General features: G+C 55.1%; 1 protein-coding gene across 1 annotated transcript; it reads right to left on the bottom strand.

Annotated features, from left to right (window-relative positions):
• Nucleotides 1-55: 55 nt before the first annotated feature.
• OTUB1 (OTU deubiquitinase, ubiquitin aldehyde binding 1) lies at nt 56-12,860 on the bottom strand. Its single transcript, XM_030811026.1, has 7 exons — nt 11,836-12,860; nt 9,959-10,020; nt 9,605-9,703; nt 1,825-1,943; nt 1,543-1,627; nt 1,241-1,435; nt 56-1,136 (listed from the first exon to the last, which is right to left on the bottom strand). The coding sequence occupies exons 1-7, from the start codon at nt 11,891-11,893 to the stop codon at nt 939-941; spliced, it is 816 nt and encodes a 271-aa protein (XP_030666886.1). The 5' UTR covers nt 11,894-12,860; the 3' UTR covers nt 56-938.
• Between the last annotated feature and the right edge of the window lie 6,000 nt (nt 12,861-18,860).

Raw genomic sequence — 18,860 nt, 5'->3', positions numbered from 1 at the left:
GGCTAGCAAGAGCTCTCGGTGAGCCAGGCGGGCAGAGGCACAGGCGGACGGCAGAGGCGGCAGCAGCAGTTCACATTTATTGAGGGCCTGCCCCCAAGGAGCTCACAGCCTGGGGGCTGAGACCCCGAATGTGCAGGGGGCGGGGAAGAAAAGAGGTGAAGGCAAAAAGGCAGGCAATGCAGAGACACCGTGGCCCAAGCAGAGGGGGTGCAAGGCAGGCACAGGCAGGGGGCCTGGGGCAGATGGGGAGGTGGAGAACCAGCAGCCCCGAATAGACCTGAGGACTGTGGACCCCACACGTTTGAAGGCTGCCCTCCCCCACCAGGATGGCGCTGCCGGGGCACCCTGTGGGAGGCCCAGCTCCTCCACCTGCCCTGAGCCAGGTCCAGCCTCACAAAGGCCCCTCCACCCAGGACTCCCGACCATGCAGACCCCTGGTGGAGGGCAGGAAGCTGGGGTCTGGGGCCCAGCCGGGATGTGGAGGTGGGGCCTATGAGGGAGCAGATGAAGTGTGGGTGGCCCTGGGACCCTGGGCAAGTCCCCAAGGAACTTCCAGGATCCCATAGAAGCCCCTGAGCCAGCTAAGAAGGGAAGGGGGGCCTTAGGGAAGGAAGCAGAACCCAAGGAAGCAGGAGGGGCCTCCAAGAGGCCTGGCCCCTCAAACCTGCTCCTGTTGGGGAAGCTCAGGGGTGGATAGGTGAAAAGCAGGGGGACCCACCTGGGGGGAGGGGGCAGCAGACAGAGCAGCCAGGCGGGCAGCAGAGCAGGGACACGCACACACGGCTCACCACCAGCACCCCCTTTAATAAAACATGGGGGGGTCATGTGACAGGAAGAAGGGGGTGAAATAGGACCATTTACAACCACAGAAAAACCTCTGTACATGTCTAGCGCCTGGCAGAGGGGGGCAGCAGGGCAGCAGCGGGCCGGGGCCAGCCCTATTTGTAGAGGATATCGTAGTGTCCAGGCCGGTAGAGAAGGTAGACCTTGGGCTCCGAGCCCTCAGGGAAGATGTGCGGATTAGTGGTGCCGCCCTCGCCGCGGTCCATGTACTCCACCTGGATGGACACGCTGAGGGCCTGGGCCAGCGCGATGATGTGGATGTGATCGCTCTCCTTGCACATGGGCTCCACCTCCTGTGGCATAGGTGCGGGTCAGGCCCCGGTCTCCGCACCCCGCCCCAGGCCCTGTGGACCCACTGCACTCCCCCAGCCGAGAGTAAAGGGGAGGGGGACGGCACCTGCTGGCAGAACTCCTTGACAGTCCGCCCACCCTCGATGAAGTGCTCGAAGAACTTGCTCTCGCGCTGCAGGTAGCCCGAGGTCAGCAGCCGCAGGTAGACCACAAGGTAGTCGGAGGTGCTCTGGTCATTGAAGGAGGCCAGCAGGTCAGCGACAGAGGTCTGCTTCTCCACCTGCTCAATCAGGTCCATGAACTGCAGCCGCGGAGGGAGAAAGCGCAAGATGAGGGGGAGGAGATGGGTGGTCCTCACCAGGTGAACCCCTCCACCCTGGCCCAGCCCAGACAGGCGCCAGGGCTCACCGTGTTGTGGAAATCCTCAATTGTGAATTCAGTGAAGCCCTGGGACACCAGGTCCTCCTTGCTCTTGGCAGATACAGCCTTGAACCTGGGGATGGGATGGAAAGGCGGGCCCAGCATGGGCTCCTCGACCAGCCCAGATGCCAGGGCCCAGACAGCACCGCCCCGCCTGGCAAGGCCAGAGTCCAGCCCATCGCCTGCCCTCAGGTGGAGCTGCACCTCCTACTCGCCCGGGGAGGAGGGAGACACCCACCTGCCTCGGTGCCCAGTGCCCACCCTTCTCACCGCTGCAACTCCTTGCTGTCATCCAGCAGTGCCTCCAAGTGGGAGAATCCGAAAGCCCGATAGAAACAGTTGCCGTCAGGCCTGGTCTTGCGGATGTACGAGTACTTTTTGTGGAGGTCCTGCAGAGGCAGCCCCACCCCGACAGGTTAACATCAGGCCAGAACTGGGGCTGTCCAAGGAAATGTCCCCCAGCAAAGGTCACATTCCAAACGTGGCAAATGAGCTCCCAGCAGCCACCTGCCACCCTGGGCCCCTGAAACAGGCTGCTGAACGTGGCAATGGGAGCAGCCCACTGCCCAGAGTCCTCCCAACAGATGGCAGGAAGCTGGGGACTTAAGGACAAACTAGTTGCATGGGTCACTAAAGTGCTGCGGCGCCTACAGGACTGTACAACAACAGGCGAGTGAATCTGTCCTTGAGCAATGCGTCCTCTCCGGTCTTTCAGCCAAAGAGAACTTCAGGGCAAGCAAGTCAGGGCCAGGGTGGAGTGCTGGCCTCCACGCCTCAGCCAGGCGGCTGGGGCCCTCTGCACAGCCCAGCTCAGCCCCGCTCCCGCCACACTGAGAAGAGTTCCCCCACCTCCAGGCCTTGCCTGCAGCCCTCCTGGGGCTAGAAACAGCCTCCCTCCTCTTCTTGTTTTTTTGAGACGGAGTTTTGCTCTTGCTGCCCAGGCTGGAGTGCAGTGGCGCGATCTCGGCTCACTGCAACCTCTGCCTCCCAGGTTCCAATGATTCTCCTGCCTCAGCCTTCCAAGTAGCTGGGATTACAGGTGCCCACTCACCACGCACACTTCACCTGGCAAGCACACTTCACTCCCCTGGCCTAGGCACCCTCCCCCCTCCCCTACCCATCTTGCTCCCACCCCCAGCTGATGACCTTGTCTTTTCTCCTCAGCCCCCACCAGCACATCTGCCCTTGGCCTCCTCCCACAATCCTCAGAGGATCTGTTCCAGCTGCCACCTAAGCTGCCTCTCCACTCCACACTAGCCCACCCCCACCCTCAGGCTCAAGCACATCATTCCAAGCTGGGCGCCATGGCTCACACCTGTAATCCCAACATTTTGGGAGGCCAAGGTGGGAGGACTGCTTAAGCCCAGGAGTTCAAGACCAGCCTGGGCAACACAGTGAGACCCCCATCTCTCTAAAACAAATAAGTAAGTGGCTGGGTGCGGTGGCTCACGCCTGTAATCCCAGCACTTGGGGAGGTCGAGGTGGTTGGATCACCTGAGGTCGGGAGTTCGAGACCAGCATGACCAACATGGCGAAACTCCATCTCTACTAAAAATATAATATTAGCTCGGCATGGTGGTGCATGCCTGTAATCCCAGCTACTCAGGAGGCTGAAGCAGGAGAATCGCTTGAACCTGGGAAGCAGAGGTTGCAGTGAGCTGAGATTGTGCCATTGCACTCCAGCCTGGGCAACAGAGCAAAACTCCATCTTGAAAAAATAAATAAGTAAGTTAGCTGCACACGGTGCTGCATCCTGTGGCCCCAGCTACTCGAGAGGCTGAGGTTGGAGGACTGTGTGGGCCCAGGAGGTCGAGGCTGCAAGTGAGCTGTGATGGCACCATTGCACTCTAGCCTGGGTGACAGAGTGTGTGAGATCCTATCTCAAAAAAAAAAAAAAGACATCATCCTAGTAAGTCCCCACCATGATCAATTTTTCCCTCCCTACTGGTTTAGACCCAACAGCATATACACATTCGGCTACTTCTTTAAAAGCAAGGGAATCCTGAACTTTACGTTTCTGTCTGGCTACCCTTCAATTTCTCTGCTTTCTTTACAGCAAAACTCCTCATGAAGCTGTCCATGCTGTCTCCACCTCTTTTCTCCCTCGGGAGGCTTTTGCTCTAGCCAAGGTCAGCTGAACACCCTCAATCAGAGGGGGCAAACCCAGCCCCCCACCCCCACTGGCCCCTTAGCAGAACTGAGGCCACTGACTGTGGCCCTGCCTAGATGCCTCCTTCCCTGGGCTGGCGCCCCCACCCTCTCCTTGTCTTCCTCCTGCCTCCAAGGCCACTCCTCATCTCTCTAAGCTCTGAGGATCAGGGATGCCACCAAACCATACAGCACCCTTCAAGACATGGTGTGTCACCTGTAAGAAAACAGTCACTGAGGCTGGGCGCGGTGGCTCACGCCTATAATCCCAGCACTTTGGGAGGCTGAGGCAGGCAGTAATCGAGGTCAAGAGATCAAGACCATCCTGGCCAACATGGTGAAACTCCGTCTCTACTAAAAATACAAAAATTAGCTGGGTGTGGTGGTGCACACCTGTAGTCCCAGCTACTTGGGAGGCTGAGGCAAGAGAATCACTTGAACCCAGGAGGTGGAGGTTGCAGTGAGCCGAGATCGCACCACTGCACTCCAGCCTGGGCAACAAAGCGAGACGCCGTTTCAAAAAAGAAAAAAGGAAAACAGTCACTGCACATTTAGCCACTGTGCCTGCCATGTGACCACGGGCATGAGGGCTGTCTCCCATGTGCCTACCCTGCCCTGCTCAGGCCGGGGACAGCTTCCACTTTTTTCTTTCTTTTCTGAGACAGGGTCTCCTCTGTCACCTGGGCTGGAGTGCAGTGGCAAGATCACGGCTCACTGCAGCATCAACCTACCAGGCTCAAGCAATTCTCCCACCTCATATTTCAGAGTAGCTGGAACTACAGGTGCACACCACCACACCCATTTAATCGTTGTATTTTTTTGTAGAGATGGGATTTCACCATATTGCCCAGGCTGGTCTCGAACTCCTGGGCTCAAGTGATCTGCCTGCCACAGCCTCCCAAAGTGCTGCACCCGGCCAGCTTCCTCTTTGAAACTACACTCACTCTCGTGGCCAGGTACAGTGGCTCACACCTGTAATCCCAGTGTTTTGGGAGGCCAAGGGGGGGAGGATCAAGTTGAAGCCTAGCCTGGGCAACACAACAAGACCTCGTCTCTACAAAAACGTAAATTATACTTGCTCTCTTGACGACGTCAGTCTCAAGCAATTTTTGTTTGTTTGTTTTTGAGACAGTCTCGCTCTGTCGTCCAGGCTGGAGTGCAGTAGCATGATCTCGGTTCACTGCAACCTCCGCCTTCCGGGTTCAAGCAATTCTCCCGTCTCAGCCTCCTGAGTAGCTGGGACTACAGGCGCGCGCCACTATGCCCGCCTAATTTTTTTGTATTTTTAGTAGAGACGGGGTTTCACCGTGTTGGCCAGGCTGGTTTTGAACTCCTGACCTCAAGTGATCCACCCACCTTGGCCTCCCAAAGTGCTAGGATTACAAGCATGAGCCATTGCCCCTAGCCAAAGTCTCAAGGATTTAAATAGCCCCAAGTGTGAATCTCAACTCTCAACTCCATTTGCGATCCTCCTATCTACCAGCCTCACCACACCTCCTCTGAACTGTCCAACAGGCATTTCCACTGAGTGCAGCCTGAGATCAACCTCCGAACAACTGCTCCTCCCCAAGGCTGCCCCACCTCAGTCACCCACAGCACCTTACAGTCACTGCCGACTCCAACACCATATCCATCCCTTCAATATGTCTGGTATCCAACTGCTTCTCACTCCTCACCTCCACCACCCGCTGCCCACCTCCAGCAGATTTTACTGCACAAGCCTCCTGGCAGTGTCCCTGCCTCCACTTCACCTTCCGGAGTTTATTCTCACCCCAGCACGAGAATGGCCAGGGTTGGCTTGGCGTGATGGCTCAGGCCTGTAATCCCAGCACTTTGGGAGGCCAAAGTGGGTGGATCATTTGAGGTCAGGAGTTCAAGACCAGCCTAGCCAATACGGTGAAACCCCGCCTCTACTAAAAATACAAAAATTAGCCAGGCATGGTGGCGGGCATCTGTAATCCCAGCTACTCAGGAGGCTAAGGCAGGAGAATCACTTGGACCCGGGAGGCGGAGGTTGCAGTGAGCTGAGATGGTGCCATTGCACTCCAGTGCACTCCAGCCTGGGTGACAGGGCAACACTCTGTCTCAAAAAAAAAAAAAAAGTGACCAGAGTCACCTGCTAGATGCACCCCATCTCCCTCAGAGTCCTTTCTCTCACCACAACACCCCACCCCGCCCTGCCCCGCTCAGTTCCCCAGCCCTAACCCCTAATTCTGCACCAGCCAGCCACACTGGCTTCCATGCTGGCCTCAAACCATCCAGGTGCCCTCTTGCCTCGGGCCTGGGTGGGCACTGCTCTCCGACGCCTGTGACTCGCTCCCCGCTCTTTTTCTGTTCATTACTCAAATACCACCTCATCAGCAAGGCCTTCACCAAGCCGTTTAAAATGGCAAATGCTCCCACTCCCCTCTTTTTTTTTTTTTGAGGTGGCGTTTTGCTCTGGTCACTCAGGCTGGAGTGCAGTGGCACAATCTCAGCTCACTACAACCTCCACCTCCCAGGTTCAAGAGATTCTCCTGCCTCAGCCTAAGTAGCTGGGATTACAGGGATGTGCGACCACACTCGGCTAATTTTGTATTTTTAGTAGAGACGAGGTTTCACCATGTTAGTCAGGCTGGTCTCAAACTCCTAGACCTCAGGTGATCCACCTGCCTCAGCCTCCCAGAGTGCTGGGATTACAGGCGTGAGCCACCACGCCTGGCCCCGATCCCCTTTTCATTTTTCTCCACAGCACTCACTGCCTTCTGATACCCCACATGTCCTAGAGCCCTCTTTGGCTTATCATGTCTTTCCACCCTGAACTGTAAGTTTTGTGAGGGCAGGACTTTGTCAGCATCGCTCTATCTTCAGTACCTAGAACAGCGCCTGGACCACAGTCCATTCTCAATAAATGTTAAATGAGTAGCACACCAGGACCACAAAGAGCCCAAATCACCACTGCTACTGTAGCAGCCACCATGGCCATTGTGAGCACACTCTCTGTGCCAGGCACTTGGCACAGGGCGAATAAACGTCATCCTAATTGAGCCTCACAAGAGCCCATTTAGAGAGAGAGGAGTTCTCTGCAACCAGGCCTGCTTGGGCTCTGCTGCCACAGCTGTCTCTGCCCAGGGAGAAAAGGTGGGCTCAGGCACAGCACACAGAATGCGGGTGCTGGGGGCACAGAGAGGCCTCTTAGACAGCATGCTCTGGACATCCAAATGTTTGATGACTCTGTGGGAAGAACCTGGGGCCCAGCCTGTCCTGTCCACTTTACCAGGGTGATCTAGCATGAGCGGCAGGCCTTGGCATGGGGGGGTCCCGCTGGAGGACAGTGACATAAGAGGAATGAATGAATGAAGCTCACCCCCTGTATGGGGAGAGGAGGTTTGTAACCCACTGCTTACAACCCCCCGTAACATCTCCTTCAACCCTCACACTTGCCCTGTGAGGAAGACAATGTCCCCGCCCACAGAGAAGAGAACAGGGGATCCAAGAGCTTCAGGGTGTTGCCCGAGATCATGCAGCTCGAAGTGGTGAGGCCAGGACTGGAACCCAGGCCCATCAGGCTCCACAGCCAGTGCCTTCATCTCTCCACAGGCACCCTGAGGAAATCTAGCTCCCTGAGGAGGGGGCCTCAGGAGATCACAGAGCACAGACCTCACACAGCTGGATCTGGCCTGCAGGTGTGTTTGGCCCACACATTTAAAATCTGAATTAGCTGCCAACTGTTAGAAGTCAGGAGCTGTGGTTACCTCCGGCTCCTCTTGGAAAAACAGATCTGGAGACAATGGAGTCACAGGTATGGACACTCCCATTTCCCCCAGGGGCCTCTGCTCCCTATTACTGTCTGGCTGATACTGAGCTGTGCTGCCCTCCTTGTTCACCACCTGACTGCCTGGCCACCTTCAATCACCTGGGTTACCTACCTGGCCACGGAGGCCTCCCCTACCAGTAGAGGACTCTTAAGCATCTGTCATCTTCCAGGGGAAGAGAAATATTTACTAAACACTTACACTGAGCCTACCAGATACGGTTTCCACACACCCATTGTCACATTTCTTTTTTTTTTTTTTTTTTTTTTTTTTTTTAAGAGACAGGTCTCACTGTCACCCAGGCTGGAGTGAAGTGGTATAATCATGGCTCAACTTCTTGGGCTCAAGTGATCCTCCAACCGCAGCCTCTTGAGTAGCTGGGACTACAGGCATGTGCTACCACACCCAGGAATTTTTTGATTTGGAGAGACAAGGTCTCACTATGTTGGCTTGAACTCCTGGGCTCAAGCGATCCTCTGGCCTCAGCCTCCCAAAGTGCTAGGATTCCAGGCTCGAGTCACCATGCCTGGCCCCATTTCACATGTCAACCTCCCAGCTCACAGACCTAGAAAGTGGGTGGTAAAGTTTGCCTCCGTTTGAGTGATGCAGCACGGCCCTTCGAGGAAATCTGTGGCTGCTTGACCCCACTGCTGCCTGCCTCTCCACAAAGATCCAGGAGGCAAGCTGTGGGAAACGGCCCTCTGGCAACCCTTCTGCCCCACTGAGCACCAGCCTGGTCAGCCCCTGTATGGGCACCGAGATCATCAGCTCCCGCCCAGCCTGCACCTCCCTCAATCTCACAATCGCCCTATGAGAAGATGCTTTTTTTTTTTTTTTTTTGAGACAGAGTCTCGCTCTGTCGCCCAGGCTGGAGTGCAGTGGCACAATCTCGGCTCACTGCAACCTCCGCCTCCCGGGTTCACGCCATTCTCCTGCCTCAGCCTCTCCGAGTAGCTGGGACTACAGGTGCCCGCCACCATGCCTGGCTAATTTTTTTGTATTTTTAGTAGAGACGGGGTTTCACCGTGGTTTTGATCTCCTGACCTCGTGATACGCCCGCCTCAGCCTGCCAAATTGCTGGGATTACAAGCGTGAGCCACCGCGCCAGGCCTTTTTTATTTTTTTTATTTTTGAGACGGAGTCTTACTCCGTCACTCAGGATACAGTACTGTGTGAGATCTTGCCTCACTGCAACCTCCGCCTCCCAGATGCATGCAATTCTCCTGCCTCAGCCTTCCCAATAGCTGGAACTACATGCGTGCGCCACCACTCCCAGCTAATTTTTGTATTTTTAGTACAGATGGGGTTTCACCATGTTGACCAGGCTGGTCTCGAACTCCTGACCTCAGGTGATCTGCCCGCCTCAACCTCCCAAAGTGCTGGGATTACAGGCGTGAGCCACTGTGCCTGGCCAGAAGATGCTTTTATTGTCCCTATTTTATAGATGAGAACACCCATTTTAGAGACACTAAAGGACTTGCCAAGGATACAGCTGCTGAGTAGCAGAGTCTAGATTTGAATCAATGTCTTTTTTTTTTTTTTTTTGAGACAGTCTTCTTCTGTTGCTCTGGCTGGAGTGCAGTGCCGCAATCTCAGCTCACTGCAACCTCCGCTTCCCAGATTCAAGCAATTCTCCTGACTCAGCCGGGCAAGTAGCTGGGATTACAGGAACCTGCCACCACGTCCGGCTAATTATTGTATTTTTAGTAGAGATGGGGTTTCACCATATCAGCCAGGCTGGTCTCCAACTCCTGACCTCAGGGCATCTGCCCACCCTGGACTCCCAAAGCGCTGGGATTACAGGCGTGAGCCACCGTGCCCGCCCCGCACCCCCTTTTTTTTTTCTGAGATGAAGTTTTGCTCTTGTCACCCAGGCTGGAGTGCAATGGTGTGATCTTGGCTCCCTACAACCTCCACCTCCCGGGTTCAAGCGTTGAATCAGTGTGTTTTTGAGGCCTCAGCCTATGCACTTCAAGAACCAGCAACGAAAGGTGTCCTCCAACACCCTACTCCCTCAGGTGACAGACCCAGCAGGAAGCAAATCTGAAGCAGGCACCCTCCTGCCCCACCCCCAGGGTGCTTCCCACCCGCTCTGGCCAGGCTCCCACCTTGATCTTCTGTTGATAGATGTTGTCATCTTCAGCATACTCCTTGTATAGGACCGAGAGCTCCAGCCGCTCTGACACCAGAGGGTTCTGCACAGCAATCTGGAGGAGGCAGGGATCTGTCATGTCCTAGCAGGGAGATGGAGTGACCCATGCCTAACAGCCAGAATAACTACAAATGGGCTGGGCTGGTCACCCGGTGGCCCAGCAACCCCCAGAAAAGCACCAGTACCTAGCACAGCCTAGGGAGGAGGGAGCTTCCAAAGTAGAGACAGACAATAGGCTTCATGCCCAGCCTATGCATTTCCACAATGGGGCTGCTGGCCACTGCCTCCCTCACCCACTGCAGCCCCTCACCTCTTGCTGAATTCGGTCCTGCTGAGCCATGATGGCTTCATCATAGGCCAGACAGTTAACACCTGGGAAAAGGAAAAAAGCCAAAGATTACAGGGGGTCCTGGCTGTCTCCACTGAAGGCAGCTGGGCCAGGGACAAGAGCAGCCCAGGAGCAGGAAGACAGGCTTAGAATCTGGAAGCAGGTATGTTACAGATGTCCCAGATGCAAGCAATTCTCCTGCCTCAGCTTTCCCAATAGCTGGAACTACACGCGTGCACCACCACTCCCAGCTAATTTTTGTATTTTTAGTACAGATGGGGTTTCGCCATGTTGACCAGGCTGATCTTGAACTCCTGATCTCAGGTGATCTGCCCGCCTCAACCTCCCAAAGTACTGGGATTACAGGCGTGCTCCACCTCAACTGTGTCATCTTGGCAAAGTCCCTTCCCCTTCTGGGCTTTCATTTCCTCATCCTTAAAATGAAGGGGCAGAGGTATACCGTGGTACCCCTAAGGTGCGCTCTTCCAACTCTGACACCCGCTTCCTCCCGTTAACATCACTTCCCAGCGGCCTGGGAATGTTCTGGGGCCAGGCGTGGTCTCTTGCGGAAAGTAGGATGAGGAAGCAGAGTCCTGGCCTGGAGGAGAGCTTCCTGTGAGCCTGCACTTTACTCCATCACCGCCTTCATCCTCTTGTGGTCCTGGATATTGTTAATGGTGCCCATTTTACAATTAACAAAACAAATGCAGAGAGGTGAAGCAATCTGCCCAAGATCACAACTAGCAAAGACCTGTGATCAAACCCAGGTTTGTCTAATTCCAGGCTGAGCTCTTCAGCACAATACCTCTCCTTGGCTACCACATGGCAGAGACCTTTCCTCAACTGTAAAATGGGGCGAGTACCCCCGCCTTTCTTAGAGGCATACCAGTACGTGCTCTAGTATTATCAGCCAGCTGGGCAGGTCCACCCTATGGACCCCACTGTGAGCAGCTATCGGTGAGGAGCTAGGACAACTGAATTTTAGTCCTGGCTCTCTCTTAATGTCATCTTGAACAAGTCCCTTCCGGGGCCCAGTTTTCCCACTTCTCGTTCCCTCAAGTATTCGGTGAGAATAAGGTGCGTGTGCTGATGACTTTAAAGGTCAACCCTTTTGGGGCTCGCCATCCCAAATTCTTGGCTGGGCGTCGACCTACCCTTTTCGCACTACTCTGCAAAAGATCTGTCCCTGCCACCCAATGACCTACGCGGTCCCCAGGGCCCAACTCATAGGCGGGAAAAGACAGAGTGGGACCATTTTTGAAAGGCCCATCTCCTCAGGAGACTAACAATGTCTAGGCAGGCGGAAAGGGGCTGCAAGGCCAGAAGAGGCGGCTCTACCAGAAAAAGTCGCAGGCCTCAGGGACAGATCCCGCAGTCCCCTCACATCCCAGGGCCGCCTACGACATCCCGAATGGCCCGCCCGGACCTTTGTGCTCCGTAGCCCAGCGAAACTCGAGGCCCTCACGGCGCGGGCCGCCGCTGGAGCAGGCCGGGGGGCTCGGCCCTGGCCTAGGCCTCAGCCTGACTGCAAGGACAGGGGCGGCAGGGCTCGGGGCCCCTGGAGCCGGGAGCCGAGGGGTTGGGCAGAGGGTGGGGCGGCCCAGGCCCCGCCCCGGGCGCACACGATGGAGAAGGGCCGCGGGCCTTGGCCCGCCTCGTCCGTCCTCCCTCCCGGCCGGGGGTCGCGGCGGTAGCTCCTTCCATTGTGAGGGGGAGGGGAGGCAGCGGAGGTGGAGGAAGGGACCCCCGCGCACCTCGACCCCAGAGCCGGCGGCCCTGCCTCCCCTCCCTCCTCGGGAGCAGCTGGCCCGGCATCGCCCCCACTAGCCCGGGCCGGACATCCCTCCTTGGATCTGTACCTTCGGAGTCGCTGCCCAGCGGCTCCTGCTTCTGCTGCTGAGGTTCCTCCGCCGCCATCTTTAAACAGCGCCGCACTGCCGACCGCTTCCGGGTTGCCAATTGCCGTCCTCCCGGAAGTGAGCCCCTCCTCGTGGCCCCGCCTTGGCAACAGCCCTAGCAACGGGATCCCCTCAGACGTTGTCAAGGAATGGGCTTCCAGTCCCGTGGCAGGTGCTGGCACGCCAGGCCTGCTGACCTGAGACCTGTAGGAGAGGCCGGCCGCCCCAGGTCCGCACCTCCACCCCACACACTGGTTTGGCTCCATCTTCCCAGCCTCCCAAAGTTCCCGGTGGTGATTGCAGATCCTCCTGGAGCCAATTCCGTTTTCTTTTTCCTGGAGTTTGAAACGCGGATTGTGTTATTGAGAGAAGTAGGAAAGTGAAATTAAAATCACCGAAGGCAGCATTCCTGCTGCGGGCTTCGGCACGCACTGCATGCGACCATAGCTGCAGTGCGGAGCGGCATCTGACCCAGGAGACAGGAAGTCGGCTAGCGCCGGGGCGCCCGCGGAGCCCCACATCGTGGCCCCACGGAACCTGGGTTCTCTGCCGGCTTTGGTGAGCTGCTTCCGGCAGGGAGACGGCATCCCTTGGTGTCAAGGCCAAAGCCTCATGACCTAACTTTGGGCTCTGTGTCCCTCTGGTTGTGACAAAGCAGGACCTTTAAAAAAAAAAAAAGAAGAAAAGAAAGAGTCTCGCTATGTTGCATGGGGTAGTCTCCAACTCCTGGGCACGAGCGATCTTCGGGCCCTGTCTGAAGAGTAGCTGAGACTCCAGCCGCGAGCCACCACTAAAGCAGGGTCTTTATAAAAGCAAAGACTTCACAAAAAAGGAAAATAATGGTTGCCAACAGTCAAGCAGAGGTGCTGGAGGGAAGTGGATGTGGCTGTGAAAGGGAAAGTCTGGATTCTTGTGAAGGTGGAAATGCGCAATACCCTGACTGTGTCAGTACCGTGGTGTATGCTTTACTACATTTTTGCAAGATGTTAGTGGGGGCAGGGGAGACTGAGTAAAGGATACATGGAATCTTTATAATTTCTTTAATTTCCCTGTGAATTATCTAAAAATTACATTTAACATTTTTTTTTTTTTTGAGACAGAGTTTCTCTCTGACCATCCAGGCTGGAGTGCGGTGGCACGATCTTGGCTCACTGCAACCTCTGCCTCCCGGGTTCAAGCCATTCTCCTACCTCAGCCTCCCGAGTAGCTGGGACTACAGGCGCCTGCCACCACGCCCGGCTAATTTTTTGTATTTTTAGTAGAGACAGGGTTTCACCGTGTTAGCCAGGATGGTCTCGATCCCCTGACCTCATGACCCGCCCACCTCGGCCTCCCAAAGTGCTGGGATTACAGGCGTGAGCCACGTTTAATTTTTTAAATGGCAAAGATGGCTGGGTGTGGTGGCTTATGCCTGTAATCCCAGCATTTTGGGAGGCCAAGCTGGGAGAATTGCTTGAGCCCAGGCATTGGAGACCAGCCTGGGCAACACAGGGAGACCCACCCCCGCATCTCTATAAAAAACATTAAAAAAAAAAGTAGCCAGGTGTGGTGGCATGCACCTGTAGTCCCAGCTACAGGAATGCAATAGTGATCTCGGCTCACCGCAACCTCTTCCTCCTGGGTTCAAGCGATTCTCCTGCTTCAGCCTCCCAAGTAGCTGGGATTACAGGCATGTAGCACCATGCCTGGCTAATTTTGTATTTTCAGTAGAGACGAGGTTTCTCCATGTTGGTCAAGCTGGTCTCGAATCCCAACCTCAGGTATCCACCCGCCTCAGCCTCCCAAAGTGATAAGATTACAGGTATGAGCCGCCGCACCCGGCCTTGCCTAGCTCTTTTCAATGATGGTTTATTTGGTGGTTAATAACTGTTCTCTTGGCCAGGCACAGTGGCTCACTCCTGTAATCCCAGCACTTTAGGAGGCCAAGGCAGGTGGATCACCTGAAGTCAGGAGTTCAAGACCAGCCTAATATGGTGAAACCCCGTCTCTACCAAAAATACAAAAATTAGCTGGCTGTGGTGGCGCATGCCTGTAATCCCAGCTACTCAGGAGGCTGAGGCACAAGAATAGCTTGAACCTGGGAGGTGGAGGTTGCAGTGAGCCGAGATCAAGCCACTACACTCTAGTCCATGCGACAGAACGAGACTCCATCTAAAAATAAAAATAATAATAAATAAGTAAATAACTGTTCTTATCCCCATTCCATCTGTCCTGTTAATTTTACTGTGTGAGGATTTTGGTTCTCTATCCTGAAGCATCTAAATCCCACCTGCAGGCCGGGCTCGGTGGCTCATGCCTGTAATCCTAGCACTTTGGGAGGTTGAGGCGGATGGATCACCTGACATCAGGAGTTTGAGACTGGCCTGGCCAACGTGGTGAAACCCCGTCTCTACTAAAAGTACAAAAAAATTAGCTGGGTGTGGTGGCAGGCGCCTGTAATCCCAGCTGCTCGGGAGGCTGAGGCAGAAGAATCGCTTGAACCCAGGGGGTGGAGGTTGCAGTGGGCTGAGATCATGCCACTTCACTCCAGCCTGGGTGAAAGGGGGAGACTCCGTCTCAAAAAATAAAAAAATAAAACCCTTGGCTGGACACGGTGGCTCAGGCCTGTAATCCCAGCACTTTGGGAAGCTGAGGCGGGTGGATCATGAGGTCAGGAGTTTGAGACCAGCCTGGTCAAGATGGTGAAACCCCGTCTCTACTACAAACACAAAAATTAGCCAGGCACGGTGGCAGGCGCCTGTAATCCCAGCTACTCGGGAGGCTGAGGCAGGAGAATCGCTTGAACCCGGTAGGCAGAGGTTGCAGTGAGCCATGACTGCACCACTGCACTCCAGCCTGGGCAACAGGTGAAACTGTCTCAAGAAAAATAAATAAATAAATAAAATTAAATAAAATAAAACCCACCTGCAGATTCGCCAGGAGCCCCTGGCACAGCCCCAGACATTTGTCTCTGCTCCCCAATTTGCCACCCTGGAAATGGTCCCATGCTGCTGGTCCTTGCTGTCAAGGGCCTATAATGACACAGGCAGCACAGGCACTTGGTTGAGGCTGTATGTCAGAGACAGTCACAGAGGTGACAGGTAGCAGCCAAAGTGCCAACATGGCACAGATGCCTCCTCACACCAACCTGCCAGACTGGTGCCTGCCCAGGCCCCACATCCATGTCCATGGGATTCCATCAGGTGGAGGGAGGGGAGGAGACCCCATAGTGGGTCTCAGGGACTGTGAAACTTCAGCTTTAGAGGAAGTTTACACAACAGCCCAGAGGCCCCAAGGGGCCACATGGCTCCAGACCCACCCAATCTCGTCTGCCCCTGCCTCTCAGGGAAGGGAGCCAGGCTGAATGGACCAAGACAACAGGGGCATGGCATGGGCCCCGGAACAGCCACAGTCCTCACAGGAAGGCATGGCCAGCCGAAAGCCTCGAAGGGTGGGCCACACATGGGGATTAGGCGACCATTCTCGGTGCAGGCTTGGGAGTCGGGCAGCTGCCCAGACAGCAGGAGTAGGGGCATGCTTGGCCCCCACATGAATCTTGCATTGTACCCACAAGAGTCTCCAGGCAGCAGCCCTGAAATCGTGGTCCAGGGAGGCTTTGACAGCAGCAAAGGCTGATGCAGCAGAGCAGGGTCTATGCCTCAGGGCCATCAGTTGGGCTGTGAGTCACCTGCAGGATTCAGACCTCCTAAGGCCAAAAGCAAGCAGAGGGGCAGAGGCAATGCAGGCAGAGCCCCTCCCAAGCAACTCCCACCACCCCAGTCCCCACTGGGGCACCCACTATAAGTGCTGTACATTCACTTCACTTTATGCCTGCAGAGGGTCCCAGCAGCTGGTCCCAGCCCCTCCCCAGGGCCTCACAGCACCACATGATGCATTACTTTCCTTATTGCTTCCGTAACGAGTCACCACAAACCTAGCAGCTTAAAACAACAAAAATTTATTCTCTTACAATTTTTTTTTTTTTTTTGAGACAGAGTCTTGCTCGGTCCCCCAGGCTGGAGTGCAGTGGCGTGATCTTGGCTCACTGCAAGCTCCACCTCCTGGGTTCAAGCAATTCTCCTGCCTCAGCCTCCTGAGTACCTGGGATTATAGGCACCCACCACCACGCCCAGCTAATTTTTTGTATTTTTTGTAGAGACAGGGTTTCACCATGTTGGCCAGGATGGTCTCGATCTCTTGACCTAGTGATCCACCTGCCTCAGCCTCCCAAAGTGCTGGGATTACAGGCCTGAGCCACCATGCTCAGCCTCTCTTACAGTTTAGGAGGTAAGAAGTCTGGGTTTCACCAGACTAAAATCAAGGTGTCTGCAGGCTGCATTTCTTACAAGAGGCTCTAAAGGAGATCCACTTCCTACTCGTCCAGGTTGGCAGAAGGTAGGACCAAGGTCCCCATGTTCTTGCTGGCTGTAAAAGAGGGCTGTTCCCAGCTCTAGAGGCCCCTGCAGTCCTTGGCTCATGGCCCGCTTCCTCTGTCCTCAAAGCCAGCAACGGTAGGCTAAGTGCTTCTCACTTCAGGACTTACGACGACATTGCGCCCGCCTGGATCTCCAAGGATAGCCTCTCATTTCAAGGTCATGACCTTACATCTACAAAGCCCCCATACCATGTAAGATAACATACTCACTGGTTCCAGGGAGTAGACCATGGGCATTTTCGGGGGGCCATTATTCTGTCTGCCACAATATCTTCATTTTACAAAACTGAGATTCAGAGACCAGATGACTTGCCCAAGGTTGTACAGTTCAGTGGCCATGCCAGGCCTCAAGCCCAAGCCTCTCCACTCCCAGACCACTGTTCCTGACATTACAGTACCTGCCGGGACTTTAGCCTCTCCAGTCAGCATGCACACCAGGCACAGAAACCCACACACGTGGACACAGAAAATGTTTGGGGTACAAGGATCCTTGCTTTCTCTATAGGGAATTGCTCCAGGGCCCTGAATTGGTTGGGGATGAGGGTAGGCCAGTGAAAGACCAGATTTTAGACCTAACGGCCACACAAGGGACCAAGGAGTTTGGGGTTTAAACGTGATAGGTCACTCAAACTCTACACTCTCCTGCCCACCCCTATGTACATCACCCCACCCATCCCCACAAATGCAGGACATGGCAGGTTGTGGGAGGAAGAGGGGCTGGAGGAACAGCCGGGCTTGCTGAGGGCTTCTTCAGACCAGGGTCCTCAAGGACTTGCCTGGAGCCATTGGTGTTGCACAGGTTAGGGCAGTGGCTCAATCAATCGAACTTTGGGCTGGAGCAGTCCTCCTCGGAGGGGGACCATTACCCATCATTCAATTCCAGGGACACAAAAATGGAGGACACCCAATCAAACCCTTAGCAGGGCAGTGGAGTTACCATAGAAACTCAAGACAGGCTGGGCGCAGTGGCTCACGCCTGTGATCCCAGCACTTTGGGAGGCTGAGGCGGGTGGATCACGAGGTCAGGAGATCAAGACCTTCCTGGCTAACACAGTGAAACCCTGTCTCTACTAAAAATACAAAAAATTAGCCAGGCGTGGTGGCGGGTGCCTGTAGTCCCAGCTACTCGGGAGGCTGAGGCAGGAGAATGGCATGAACCTGGGAGGCAGAGCTTGCAGTGAGCCGAGATTGCGCCACTGCACTCCAGCCTGGGTGACAAAGCAAGACTCCATCTCAAAAAAAAAAAAAAAAAAAAGAAAGAAAGAAAGAAACTCAAGACAACAGGCTGGGTGCAGTGGCTCACGCCTGTGATCCCAGCACTTTGGGAGGTCCAGGTAGGAGGATCACCTGAGGTTAGGAGCTGGAGACCAGCCTGGCCAACATGGTGAAACCCTACCTCTACTAAAAATACAAAAATTAGGCAGGTGTGGTGGCCTGTGCCTATAGTCCCAGCTACTTGGGAGGCTGAGGCAGCAGAATCGCTTGAACCTGAGAGGCAGAGGCTGCAGTGAGCCAAGATCGTGACACTGCACTCCAGCCTGGACAACAGAGCGAGACTCTGTCTCAAAAAAAAAAAAAAAAAAGGAAAGAAGAAGGCCAGGCACGGTGGCTTATGCCTATCCTAGCGCTTTGGGAGGCCAAGGCGGGTGGATCACCTGAGATCGAGAGTTCGAGACCAGCCTGACCAACATAGAGAAACCCCTTCTCTACTAAAAATACAAAATTAGCTGTGTGTGGTGGTGCATGTCTGTAGTCCCAGCTACTCAGGAGGCTGAGGCAAGAGAATCACTTGAACTCGGGAGGCAGAGGTTGCAATGACCCAAGGTCGTGCCATTGCACTCCAACCTGGGCAACAAGAGTGAAACTCCGTCTCAAAAAAAGAAAAAAAGAAAAACTCAAGATAACACTTTTTCCAGTGCCACATCCTTGCTGTGTGCAGCCCCGTGGCTATGAGACCAGCACCTCATCTGTGCCCACAGCCAGAGGAAAGCAGCCCTGAGTAGCAGGCCACTCAGGGCCCTCTACTCAGGAAGCGAGGGATTGTTGAGAACGCCCCAGCCTCCCACACTGCAGTGGCTGGTCCCCAGATCCAGGGAGCTGCCAGCCAGGCCAGGAGATGGGCTTGAGAGGACAGTCAGGGGGCACTCAGGTTCCACCTCCATAGGGACTAATGTAAGCAGAAAAGCCTCCCAGAACCATGCACAGAACAAGGGGTGGTCCTGCTGTGTGGAAGATGGCCATGAGGCCCCTCCATCCAGAAACAAGGGAGCTGTTGAGATACCCGTATGTGGCAGATGAATTCTCCTAGATCAGCACCCCATCCTGGCTCCAGATCCAACACGGGCTTGCCCCTCCCCAGCTGATGCTCCCACCAGGCACACCTGCAGCATTCTGAACCCCACTAGGGGCAACAGGCCCAGGCAGCTTCTCCCCGGCCCTCCAACCAGGCCGTGACCCTTCAGCCTCATATACAAAGTCTGGCTTGTGTGGAAGGAAAGGAGCCACCTAGGAGGCAGAGGACAATTTCCTAACGCTCAAGGAAACAGCTATGGCAGGAGCTGAACCCACTACA

The sequence above is a fragment of the Nomascus leucogenys genome, chromosome 4, assembly GCF_006542625.1.
Source record: "Nomascus leucogenys isolate Asia chromosome 4, Asia_NLE_v1, whole genome shotgun sequence".
Taxonomy (NCBI): domain Eukaryota; kingdom Metazoa; phylum Chordata; class Mammalia; order Primates; family Hylobatidae; genus Nomascus; species Nomascus leucogenys.
This window is presented reverse-complemented; position numbering and strand designations above follow the sequence as displayed.

Excerpts from the sequence above, each read along its gene's own strand:
- OTUB1 (XM_030811026.1), bottom strand. The coding sequence starts at position 11,893 with ATGGCGGCGGAGGAACCTCAGCAGCAGAAGCAGGAGCCGCTGGGCAGC. Across the intron at positions 10,021-11,835 it reads GCTGGGCAGCGACTCCGAAG|GTGTTAACTGTCTGGCCTAT; the intron begins GTACAGATCCAA and ends TCCTTTTCCCAG. Across the intron at positions 1,137-1,240 it reads TCAAGGAGTTCTGCCAGCAG|GAGGTGGAGCCCATGTGCAA; the intron begins GTGCCGTCCCCC and ends CCTATGCCACAG.